This window comes from Myiozetetes cayanensis, unplaced genomic scaffold, assembly GCF_022539395.1.
Source record: "Myiozetetes cayanensis isolate MyiCay16 unplaced genomic scaffold, myiCay2020 scf16, whole genome shotgun sequence".
NCBI lineage: Eukaryota > Metazoa > Chordata > Aves > Passeriformes > Tyrannidae > Myiozetetes > Myiozetetes cayanensis.
Genome location: NW_026087270.1, coordinates 256274 through 268876, shown reverse-complemented (window position 1 = coordinate 268876; position 12603 = coordinate 256274). Strand labels below are relative to the sequence as shown.

The 12603-nt window shown below is 45.8% G+C and overlaps 2 protein-coding genes across 2 annotated transcripts in view; one reads left to right on the top strand and one right to left on the bottom strand.

Annotated features, from left to right (window-relative positions):
- The first annotated feature begins 75 nt into the window (after positions 1 to 75).
- On the top strand, positions 76 to 1275 carry SS18L2 (SS18 like 2). Its single transcript, XM_050311478.1, has 3 exons — positions 76 to 175; positions 337 to 413; positions 774 to 1275. The coding sequence occupies exons 1-3, from the start codon at positions 107 to 109 to the stop codon at positions 859 to 861; spliced, it is 234 nt and encodes a 77-aa protein (XP_050167435.1). The 5' UTR covers positions 76 to 106; the 3' UTR covers positions 862 to 1275.
- A 472-nt stretch (positions 1276 to 1747) lies between these two features.
- The window catches only part of GARRE1 (granule associated Rac and RHOG effector 1), a 55076-nt gene continuing 44220 nt past the window's right edge, over positions 1748 to 12603 (bottom strand). The window contains exons 10-14 of the mRNA XM_050311469.1: positions 11275 to 12248; positions 7915 to 8080; positions 7036 to 7170; positions 4857 to 4935; positions 1748 to 4267 (exon numbers count right to left, since the gene is read on the bottom strand). Of these exons, the coding sequence (XP_050167426.1) occupies positions 3944 to 4267; positions 4857 to 4935; positions 7036 to 7170; positions 7915 to 8080; positions 11275 to 12248 (1678 nt within the window). The 3' untranslated portion in view covers positions 1748 to 3943. The remainder of the gene's footprint in view (positions 4268 to 4856; positions 4936 to 7035; positions 7171 to 7914; positions 8081 to 11274; positions 12249 to 12603) is intronic.

Sequence of the window (12603 nt, the reverse complement as noted above, 5' to 3'; positions counted from 1 at the left end):
GCCGGGCCGGGAGCGGGGGGGGCGCGGCGCGTGCGCGGGCCCGCCAGCCAGTAGGAGGCGGCGGGGGCGGGGCCGCGGGGCTCCCTCAGGCGGCGAAGGCGCCGCCATGTCCGTGGTGTTCGTGCCCGAGCGGGTGCGGGGCAAGGCAGAGGTGAACCAGGACACCCTGCAGCGGGTGAGCGCCGGCACGGGGCTGGCCGGGAACGGGGCTGGGCCGGGATTGAGCTGGGACTGAGCTGGGACTGACTGGGTGGGAGCGGAGACTGAGCCGGAACTGGGCGAGCGGGGCCGGGGCTGGCCGGGCCGGGCCGGGCGGTGACCGCGCTCTGTCCGCAGCTGCTGGAGGAGAACGACCAGCTGATCCGGTGCATCGTGGAGTACCAGAGCAAAGGCCGAGCCACCGACTGCGTGCAGTGAGTGACCGGGGCGGGCAGGGCCGGGAGGGTTGCGGGGCTCCCGGGCCCAGAGCTTTACCACCGCTAAGAAAATGCATCCGGCCTTATGAAGGGACTTCATCAGAATCATTTTCACAGATGTATAAAGCAAAGCTGACCCCGCCGGCTCCGTGAGGGTGTTGGCTCAGTGTCCTGTGACAGCCGCTCCCCGGGTGTGACACACCCCCCCCGAACCAGAACACGTTTCCCCTGATTTACCATTCGAGTTTGCTATTTCTTTACCGGGCGGCAAATCCTGATCAGATTGCAGAAGTGACAGGTGTGGGTAGTTGGCTATAAAAGAGCAGGTTACTCAGGTACTGTTTCCTTCTCTCACAGGTACCAGCATATCCTGCACAGAAACCTCATTTATTTAGCCACTATTGCAGATGCCACACCGCCCGGCACGCAGAAGGCTGCAGACTGACTGACACCTGCACACGAGCAGTGCTGCTTTCAGACTGCAGAAATACTTAGTTTAGAGTCCACTGTGTGGTCCTGAAAGGCAGGTAAAAAGTGACCTCTACTTGTGTGTTTAAAATGTGACTGTAGTTTTCGATTTAGTACTGGACTAGCTCTTCCTCTGTTACTGTAATCAACACAGCTTAAGGGTGATTGATAGTTATCACAGTGCCTGTTTCCCTCTGGAAAACTCAGTGCAATGTACTCTTAGCACAGCCAGACAGCAGTGCTGGAAGCAGGTTCTGCAATAGCAGGGTAAGCACTTCACCAGGTGACTGCTACCTCCAGCACGACAGGCAGGCACGTGTTGCCATAAATAAGAACCATTTGTGTCCTGTATCAGAACTGTGCTGAATAAAGATGTTCTTTGTAAACTGTAGTATATTGTGAATGAATGTAACATGTTAACAAAGGAGCAGCTCAGTGATTCAGTGAAACAAATGTTAACTTTCCTGGGAACTAGGGGATTGCTGCATAACTCAGCAGTTAAGCCTTGAGAGTTGTGGGCAGGGGGCTGGAGTTCACTTTTGCTCACTACCATCCCATTTCTGCTAAAAATGTGGGTAACGTTATCAGTGTTCATCTGCACTACGGGGCCAAAGACCCTGCTGAGGCAGTGTCTGTGCCATGTCCTCCAGTGCCATCTGCTTGAGAAAGTAGCTTTAAAGATGCTTCAAATTGTACAGTGCATAACGTTTGGTTTTATAGGATGAGTCAGTAAGTAGGCAGTTGACAATTTTCAAACTGTTAAATAATCCCATGTTAATGAAATAAGATCTTTGTTTACAAACCAAAGTTACAGTTTAAGGTGCTGCTCATTTTCAGCAAGGTGCATATTTTAAACAGGTATGACCTATTAAATGTATATCTTTAATAAAGCAAATAGTTTACTTTTACAGAAGCTTTAAAATACAAACTGTACAGTTCCAGTTCAGAAGCATTAGCTATTCACAAGAAGCACTGCAATAAGGGTAAGTTAACTAAGCACCAAACCCTTGCACTTGGCAGTGTAAGTGAAGTTTAAGGGCAAGACTCATTTGCCAAGTGCAACAATTCTTAAAATTACCAGTGTTCAGAACAATCGGAAGCGAAGGACAGAGTAGCACCCACGTGGTCAAAATGCAGACAAACTTTCTTTGTTGTCACTGATGTAGGTCCAGGAACTCGACAGCATTTGTAATTATGAATAAACTGCAAAAACTAGAGCAATCATTTTGGCACTTGTTAGAAAAAAGTTCAAAATTAGGTGTTTTCATTAACTTCCATTTTGGTCTTAGTATGAATAATCAGTAAGTACAACCAAATTTAGGGTTTAATATTAGATCTAAACGACAAGATTGAGGAAACTCAAAACCATTCAAGTTAAATAACCACTAACAGTTTCAGTGGAGGGTTTTCAAAATTATAGTAGTACAGACCATTAACAATTTACAGACAGAAGCCACACTGATTGTGCAAAGCACATTACTGTAAAAAGTCTATGTACAGCAAACAAATCTTTGTAAACATGGTAAGTATGAAGTTTCAGAAAACATGGTGACAATATCATAAATACAGGCAACATTGGCATCCTCAAACAGCACAAAAGGTAACAATCTGGGCCTGCAAATAGAGCCCGTCACCATACAAACAAAAAAGGTGGATGGGCTTGAAATACCCAAATGTTTAATAGTTTTAGTGTTGTGTATACTTTTTATTTATATATATATAATGTATTTATTTTTTGGTATCTTTAGATATAGATGTACTTAGTTTGTAAAACCAAAACCAACAAATGTGCTTTATCTTCATTGAAAAATTATGTAGTTAGAACTAATAACCCATTTTACTAGTAGTTAACATATTAGAATGATATGACTTAAGAAAAATACAAAAATAAGATTAATACTGTCAAAACTCTTATACCAGAAAATATTGTGGTTTTTAGACTCTTTCAAAGATGAAATATGAAAATTTAAATAAGCTCTAACTATATAAAGAATCTTCTGTAATCTCAATTCATATACAGTGGGATAGCTATACATATATTTACCATTGTTCTTCAATTTTTAAGCACCAGTCACTCTCCCGGATCCACTTTGGTTGGAAGATAATTCCTAATTCCACAGGTTCACTTAATGGCACATATTGACTGCAAATAATTACTTTATCCTTTTAAAAAAAATAATGTTCTTTTAACTAACTGCTACCCCACGTTTCAGTTTTAGTATCTTCTGAGCCAGCTCACAATTTTTAATCAACTGTAGCATCTGAAATAAGACTTTAAATAAAAGCAAGTAGTCTCTTAGGCTTTGCTTTCGCAAGCTGCAGGAGCCCTGTGTGGTGCCAGCTCTGGCCAAAGGCTGCCGGCAGGAACGGGGTGTTTGTTCCAGGACGGCAGGCACGGCACCCATGGGTGCCACGGGCCTCCAGCAGCTCAGGGAGCCTGGGCCACCCACGGGGCAGGGGGCTGCTGAGCTCGGAGTCAGGAAACTGCCACAAAACTCAGTTTGCAACTGTTCCTGCAGCAGCTCCCGAATGAACTCATTGGGGTGGCACAGCAAAAGCTGCTGTCGCACTTCATTTAAAAAAAGCTGCCCACGGGCCATGGTGAGAGTACAAAGGCTCTACAGCTTGTCCTTTAGAAATTTAAACACAAACAGTGTTGAGCAAAGTGACCACTATATATTTGCTCCAACATATTCAATGTGTTTCAGTAAGATGTTTAACTATAAATCTATATGAAAAATAGCTATAAAATACAGTGTTTCTTGTATGGTAGTCCTTCAGCAGTTCTTTTTAGAAAAAAAAAATGTTTTGAAAGTAAAGGCAATATACACATTTTTAAAAGCATTTCTACATCACAGTTTTGGGCTGTTTCATGTCCACCAACAAACATATTGGCCATATTTGCTCAGCACTGTCAACCACAACTCCAGAGTCTGTCTGTCTCCCCCAAACCCCCTCAGCTCCCCATCAGTGAGATAACCAGGACACAGCCAACCCCCTTGGGAATTGGCAGCGGTGTTGTTCCCCTTTGGCCCCGCGCTGCTCTCCAGCAGGAACTGTCAGTACTGGGGCAGGTACGATGGTCTGCGCTCGTGCTTCACCGGGAAGGATTTGAAGCCCTTGTTGATCTGTTTGTGCTGGGAAGCCTGTTGGGATTGTTGCTGCTGCTGCTGCTGCGCGAAGGCGAAGCCGGAGGAGATGCCGGCGGCCGGGGCGCAGTCGCTGGCCCAGAGGGGCGACGGCAGGAGCTGCATCGTGTCACTCCACTGGCTGACGGGGCTGCCCAGGGGGTACAGGGACGAGCTCTGGCCGGGCAGGGTGCCCGTCACCGAGGACGAGTGCTGCCACGGCGCCTTCGGGGGCCACGTTTTGGTCTTGTTGTCCTGGCAAAGCAAAACCAGCTGGGGTCAGTTTCTTTCAATGCCAACGCGCTTTTTTTGAGACAGTACTTAACAAATCATCTTGGCCCCTCTTAAAGACATTTTCAGAAGGTTCCACAGACTTGTGTGTCCCTTCCAACCTGGAATATTCTGTGAAATCCAAGCCAGTGACCACAAGGATCATCAAGGCCAACTCTTCAGTGAATGGCCCATAACAGGGATCAAACCACAACCCTGGTGTTACCAGCACCATGTTCTAACCAACTGACCTCATCTCAGGGTCATAACTTATATTTGAAAGCAGAATTGATGCCTATGGAAAGCACTCTGGATTCTTAACACCTGTTAAAAAATTCTTAACTGCCTGTTAAAAAAACCTTTGAATTTACTTCAGCATGACAGAGTGGCCCCAACAAAAGGGAAAGGTGATTTCCAATTTTAATATTTCAATTTGGTGACTTTGCCAAAAGTATCTTGTACTCCTCAAGTGCAGATGGTTTGGGGTTTTGCTGAAGTAACCAATCTGGAGATACAGATGCTGTTCCAGTTGTTTTCCTAGTGCAGACCCCCCCAGATGCAAACTGGAGCTCACCTGACTGCGGTCATCAGCTGCAGACAGAAGGGGAGGCGATGGCAGCGTGCTGGGTTCCTGTTCACCACTGCTGTGCTTTCTGCCCAGAAAGAGAGGGACAGTCACTGTTTGTTTATCAATGACTCAGCCCCATTGCATGGTCCCAGCCTGGCACCCCCACAGTGGCACTGCCCTTCCATCACCCTCCAGGTACTTTTTGCTCCGTACAGGCAAACACAGCAATACAGAAAGAACCTGATCGCTGAGTCCTGGCAGGGGCTTGGCTCTGCAGCCCCTCCTGCAGCTACAGCTTCAGCAAGGTTGTTATAGAGGTGAGAGGAAGCTTTTGAAAATCTGCCAGAAATTGCCTTTTCTGTCACCTGCTCTCATGGCTCATGTTTCTTTGGGGTTTTTTAAGTATGTTTTCTGAAACAACTTTACAGGCAAGATAAAAGAGCAGTTGAACAGGTGAAGCATCTGCTGAAGCACAGTGACTTGACTGAAGAAAAACATTCCACCTTCAGTTTAAATTTGTGACCTAACACCTGGTATCAAATAGAAATCCTCTCAGAATGCCCATGTGGTCAAGATTCTTTTAGTCTTGTGTTTTGGATTTTTTTAGGGGGTGGGATTAGGTGGATGGGTTTAGATTAAAGCAGATGGGTTTAGATTAAAGCAGAATCTTTCATTTCATCCTTCCTTTAATAAAAGCCAAGCAGCATGCTCCAATCATCAGGCTCCATGGGTAAGCAGCCCTTTGCAGGTCAGCTTTAGCACACCCAACCCTTTGGCCTTCTCTTGCTGCCCAGGTGTAGCTCTCAACTGAAGAACATTTTTCTTGCTAAAAGGAACATGAGACAGTAGTACTGTTACTTCAGCTGAAGTTTTTGTTCAGTGAAGCACATTCCTTGAGAACTTCCATCTGCTCTTCAGAGCTCTACATACAGCACAGGCTTTTCTTGTTCTTGCTCCATGAGTCACTCCATGATCCATCTCTAGCAGTCTGCTGTCTTGGCAGGTTAATTCACCCCTTAGGTGCTATTGTGTTTTCTTTCCCTGCTGCTTTTTAAAAAAATACAAATAATTCCTTTCTCTGTGATGTTTATGCAGTGGCTCTCTTCCATCAACTTCAATTTAGCATTCACTGAAGCTCAGCTCCTGTTCCCTCTCTGTAAAGTCTTGGTAAGTGTAAAGGTTCAGAAAACAGCTGCTCTTTTGGTCAGTTCCTTTCTGACAATGCCCATAAAAACAGCTACCCAGGTATAACCTGGGGGAAAGTGGCAGTGCACCCCCTGACTTCTTCTGGTCACCCAAAAGCAAACAGACAATCTTGTATCTAAAGGTATTGACTCTGAATTATTTTATGATGTAAACAAAACCAGAATTCTTGGCCACAGAACTAACTTGTTCTATTTTTCAAAAAGACTCTGAGAAATAGTTTGAGAGAATGATCCCAGATCAGAACTGGGTTGGTATTCACGCTTCATCCTGTGCTTTTTGTTACTGCTGCTCTAACTACCCTCTGCTGTGGAATCACTGAGGTCCCAAACACACCGAGCCCCCAGCCCTTTGGAAGAGCAGAAAGCAATTGAGCAATTCCCACTGCTGGAAGGGGATTGTTCACAGCTGAAAATCCTGGCTTAGTTTTTAAGCTACTGACATTATTTATGAAGGCAATTGAGCCACCTCTTCATATTGTCAGAAATAAAGGACTAAGCAGTGTATTTAGGACTCCCAGAAGGGCAGTGGCAGCCAAGGTGAGACAAGGCTACATCACATAACTGGCAGCATTTCCCCAGTGCCAGAGGGCACTCACTGCCACCCCAGTGCAGTGTCAGGGGCACAGCAGAGCTGCTGCCAGGCACAGTCTGCAAACCAGGTCAGCACGGGTCTCCAACACCCCAGGGGTTTGGAGAGAAGCAGCATCCCAAAGAGAACCTCTTGGAGGAGGGAAAGCCCCTGAGCTTTGCTGCTGTCCTGAGGCTGAGCTGTTTGCACAGGGCTGGGCTGGAGCAGGAGAGAGCTGCCAACACCCTCCCTTTGGGAATGCACTGACCCACAGCACCCGTGCAGAGCACACACTGACCCTGCAACTGTGTCTCATCAGCAGGAACTTCCTTTGGCTGGAGACTCAAATGAAATTATATACATAAAAAAGGACTCTTCCAGAGTGCCCTGTATTTCTGTTCATTGTGCTCACCTCCTCTGCTTCACAGCAGCAACAAGGTCTGGCCCTGAGAACATGGAGAACAGGCTGTCTCCGTTAGCTGAGGAGGTCTCATCACTTGAGCTGGCAGAGTCTCCTTGAGTACCAGACCAGCTATTTGTCACATCACTGCAACACAAAAACTTGTATTAGTCCTCGTATTTACAGTGCCCAGCCCAGACTGTGCCCCAGCTGTGCTGAGTCTGTCACAGGTGATACCTCAGAAAACAGAAAATTCAATACTTGGTAAAATGTGCCAGTAGTAATACAAATACTTCCACTTACCTGAGTGGTCACATTAACTGCTTTGTCTGTTACAGTCCCTTTATATATATTTTACTAAAATAATAATGTCAATTAAAAGTGCCTCTCCTGTTCAGGAAGGAGAAGCGATGCTTGGGTTTGGAATCACTTGACTTTTGCACTGCAGAACTGAGCCAGAACACATACCTATCCTACTGGTTTTACACCAGCTCGACTCACAGCTGTTACACTGTGGGCAAAGGGACAGAGAACCTTGAAACACTTCTGTTGTAGTAAATAGTTACGATTTGGAAGAGACTAAGAACCACTAATGTAACCTGCCTTTTAGGAGCAAGGTTAAGTGGCTAAAATCTGGAAAACTTCATTCAGTCAGGCACTTTTCATCAAAACTAGGTCTCAAAGGTTTCCAAAATATTCAGAGGAACTCTCAGAATGCATCTGTGCTGTAGATGCCTTATTTCCCCTGGAGGCACCGTGGGTATCCACGCCACTCTAGGGAGGACACCCAACATGTCAGTGCCGCGGGAGCAGCCGAGCAGGGGGGCTGACTGCTCACCCTTGACATTACCAAGTGCAGCTGGAGAGAACACCCGAGTCAGGCTGCCTTACCCCTCTGCGAAGTACTCGGGGAAGGGCCATGTTTTGTGCGGGTCGTCGGGAAGGGGCCAGTTGCCACGCGCGTTGCTCGGCCGCCGGACGTGCTGCGCCTGCCTCTTCTGCTGCATGGCCTGGTTGACCCCAGCAACGTAGCGGGCAAACTCGGGATCAGAGCCAACTGAGGGAGAGAAACAACACGGTCACTACTGACATCCCGCTCCTGCTGCTGGAGCAGGAGGAAACTTACCCCCCAGTTTCATCCTTTAGGCTTTGCCACACCCCACAGTGAAATTCCTTCCCTGCTGGTAAATGGGAGGCACCAGCCGGCTCCTCTTCAGGGAGCAGGGGAGGACACTGAGCAGGAAAGGTGTTACAAGTACACACACAGCACCTGTGGCGGATAATAACCACCACATGGAACTACGCCCTTGCATTCCAGCAGGGAAGCAGTATCTGTACTGTGATGTGTGTACACTGAAAGGTCCAATATCCATCAGCACATTTAAAGCCCTTACATTTACCCGTGCTCAGCAAAAAAGAACACTCCAATTACTACAGTTGATGCAGGAGTGCAACATGATTTCCAGCTACGCTGTGATCCTGCTTACTTGGGAAATCAGAACCTCAGATGGATCATATTGGAACACAGAGCCCCAAAACTGCCTACTTCCTACAGGGATGAAAAAGCTTGGAAAACATTTTGATCCTGACGGACAAAATATTTCAGAGGAAGAATCATATTCACAGAAAAAAAGCAGTAATTTAAAAATCCTTCCATTCTTTAAGTGCTTTATGTGTCCCAAGCACCTGGTGAAGGATAAGCATGATCTTGAGCAGACACAGCAAAAGCCTTAATGCACAAGTGTTTCAAATGCTCCACTGGTCAGAAGCAGCAGTTGTTGGATTAGAAGGAATGCTGCTGTGATTCAGTGTAATTGAGTTTCCACAGCTTCTCTTTCTCTTTGCCTGTTTTTTTTTCTTCCCTAAGAAAAGCCTTTGCAATCTGACTGGATTTATGGAAGATGTCTGGACTACATGCACAGTAATTGCAGTGGGAAGTGCAGAGCTGCTGCTTGCCAGGCTGTTTGAGATTAAGAGTGAGGACTGAAGAACATCCAACAATCATGCACAGCTCAGGAAGCAGAAACCTCTTTCATGTGGCAGCTCCCTACATTCAATTCTGCATTTACAAGATAAGTTTCCTTGTTCTCCTTTGACAGGTCCAGAAAAGAGCTCCACAATGTTTCCTGGGATGCAAATTACAAGGAGATAACTTTGTTTCTCTGCATCCTTTCCTACCCAAGCAAGGGACAGAGCTGGGACAGCTGCCCAGAAACAAAACATCCCTACTAATGCTGCTTCTCCCTCTGAAATATCTTTGTATCTGCTTAAGATGAGGCTGGAAGCCAGACAGCTCCTCAGATCCAAGGATAGAGTCTGGGTGGGATCTGAAGGACGTCCAGGCTTTTTACCTGTGGATAGCACATTAACTGCTAAATCACTGGTATATTCAAAATAGAGACCTGTGTTAACTTTTGCCTCACTAAAAACACGTCAGGTGAACAGCTTTGTGTCAGATAGTTTTCCACTTCAAAAGACCTGGAGTACTCAACATTCATTCTGCTAGTTCTTACTGCAACACTCCTTCACCAAGTTCTTACAGATGACTGAAGTACTGCAAAACACATTTTTGGTAGCTAGTTAATAGCCTTTGACATGAAAAGCTATCACTTTTATAAATTCTTAATTAGTACATTTGCATCTGAAAAGAGACATTTTCAGACGCTAAAAATATTTATTAAAATAGTAAATGTGATTTCTTTCAAATGCCAAATGTGCAGTCCTAGGAAATGTTTTGTGTTTTAAAGGTTTTTGTACTTCACTAACTAAAGCTTAGACTGAAAATTCCTACACCACAGCTCAACCTGGCAAGTTTTATGAAGAAAAATTATCTTTCCAATGGAAAAGTCTGTTCTGTTGGAAGGGTTTTTTTTGGTTGGTTGGTTTTGGTTTTTTAAACAACAGATCTGTGGAAAATACCATTTACTTATCCCTACAACTGTGAAAGGGTAAATGCACTGGGTACCACTGATGAGCTTGGGTCACCTTTTCTGAGTGTCCTTGATCTTCATCCAGTGGAACAAACCAAGCAGTTTTATACAGACTGAAAGGAAAATCCTACAGAAATAGAATGGATTCAGAATGCTGAAAATGCCAGTTCTTTGTGTGCCCGCTGTCTTTTCCCTACACGGACACACATGGATTTAGTGCTTAGTAAAAATCACTTTGTCCTTACTTAAAGGTTGTGATAATCCTTAAGTCTATACCATAAGGAAGATTATGCTAATTCACATTTACAGGTGTTAAGCAATAACATAACTACAATGCCTGGTTTTGCCTTAAAAACTCCACTCATTTATCAACTAAACTGACAAAATCACCTTGAGCATTACAAGTCAAAGGAGCTGGTTTGAGACACCTCCACAGTCCAAACGCAGACAGAGCACCAGGAACGGATCCCTGGTCTGATAAAGGGTTTCCTGTTCTGTGCTGCCTCCCTCCCTCCAGGCAGCTTCCCCAAGTGCACACTGCAGCATTCCTGTGTTCCAGGCCAACAGGGATTACATTTACAAGGCAAGAGATGTGTGTTGTTCTTAGCACTACAGTCACAATCACAGAATATTCTGGGTGGGAAGGGACCCACAGGGTCACGAGTCCAGCCCTTAAGTGAATGGCACCTACAGGGGATTGAACACTCACCTCCTCTTAGATCCTACAGCTGATTTCTTAGTCTTTAGCTATTTGCTTATGACTAACATTTTATCTCACTTCATCTTTGACAATAATCCATCTATATCTGCAATTTATTGCTGGTCCAAACACATCTGGCAAACCTCATGGCACTTGCTTTTCAGTCTCTAATCCTTCGACATCCAAGCTTTTCACTGCAGAACAGGAACCAGTATGGAATTGCAGAGTAATGGAGGGAAAACATGGGGATATGACAATGATGCATCACTATCTCCATATTACAAGATTGGTGAAGAGCAGGAGAGGAGAGAGGGAAAATACCCGAGCGTGAGTTTGATTTGAAACAATTCTACAGATTGAGAATACGAGGAACATCTACAACCAGAACAAGAAACAAGGAATCAGTTCTCATGCTTGCTCAGTAAGGAAAGTTGCTTGTACTTTAAGATCAACTTCTGTTAACAAAGCAAAGTGGCACACACACAAATCCCTGCCTGCCTTGGTCAGCACCCCCACACCTGGGGGCAGCACGAGGAAATGACAGTTACTGCAGACAGTATTTCACAGTATTCTTTGGAAAAGGACTCTTACAAAAAGCATAATAAAGGAAAAGGCACACACCTGCAGGGTCAAAAGGCAGGATTTCTCCCAACATCCCAAACACTCCATCAGTTTGGTCACGATTTGGCCACGTGTTGTTTCTAGGTCCTTGTGGTTTCTGTCCTAACATCTCTGACATCATATTGTCCATATAGCTGCTCACAAGACCCAAGCTGTACAAATCAGAGCTTAAATCCGAAAAACCAGGATTGTTCCACTGGTTTATATGAGACAATCCAGTTCCAACAGCCTGGGCTTGCTGCTGTGAAGAATTACTGAGCCATTTGGCAGGTACACGTTGCTGTGGTCCGATAGGTTGAAGCAAGTGTTGGTAATACTGCATTTGCTGCTTTTGGGATTGCTGCTGCTGGGACAAGCCTTGCTGAGGAGGGTGCAGGGGAGGGTGAGACACAGACTGGGGCTGCTGTTGGACCGCCCCCGACTTCTGTTCCGCTGCCGTAGAGGAGGCAACCGAGTTCCTTCTTTTCACCATCGGAGAAGTCTGCTGGGACTTGCCCATGTTAAAACCAGACAAGAAATCTATAACGTCCTGCATTTCTTGGTCGGTCGGTAAATTCATACCTTTGTCATCCTTGCCATCGTCTGGCTTGAAGAAGCTGTCCCTTCTGTCCAGCAGGAAGCCGTTGGCCAGCTGGCCGGCCGTGCCCGGCCCCAGCTCGGCGGCGCGCGGGAAGCTGCCGATGCTGAGGATGCTCTGCAGCCGCGCGTCCGCGCCCGGCGGCACCTTCGCCTTCTCCTCAGAGCCCGAGCCCAGGAACACGTTCTTGGAAGGCGTGCTGGGGATGGAGTAACTTCCAGTGCTGCTTGTACTGCTGCAGGAAGTTTTTTTTGTAAACCGTGAGGTCAGTTTGGAGAATGTCTTTTGGAGACCCCCTGAAGATTTGCTTCCGTTTCCCGACGGCAAGTCAACCTGGTTCCCAAAGTCTGAGATTTCACGCTGTAGCTGGATCTGAATGCAAGGCAAAGCCTGCTCCCTGCAGCAACAAGAACCACACAGATCAAACCACCTAATACATAGCTGAGTTTGGACTTTGGGGGAAAATGTGGATTTGGATAATAGAGAAAGAAACAACACCAAAGACTGCCAAGTTCATCAGCTACTTCTTATGGTAACTGCAAATTATTGCTAGTTATTTGCATTACTTTCCATTCCTTAAGAAAATCAGAATTGTGTTTCAAGACCTAAATGGAGCCAAATTTAATGTAAATTAAGCAATTTTGTAAGAGAAACAAATACTTTTGTACCCTTGGAAAAGCTGCTGCTTTGGTCTTAAGCAGCCTCCTGTATCTGTGGGGATTACCGATGTCTCACTCCCAGTTTGACTCCTG

Bases quoted from the DNA above. Each gene is read 5' to 3' on its own strand.
- SS18L2 (XM_050311478.1), top strand. From the start codon at position 107: ATGTCCGTGGTGTTCGTGCCCGAGCGGGTGCGGGGCAAGGCAGAGGTG. The intron at 176-336 runs GTGAGCGCCGGC...CTCTGTCCGCAG, and splicing joins ACCAGGACACCCTGCAGCGG to CTGCTGGAGGAGAACGACCA. The intron at 414-773 runs GTGAGTGACCGG...CTTCTCTCACAG, and splicing joins CGAGCCACCGACTGCGTGCA to GTACCAGCATATCCTGCACA.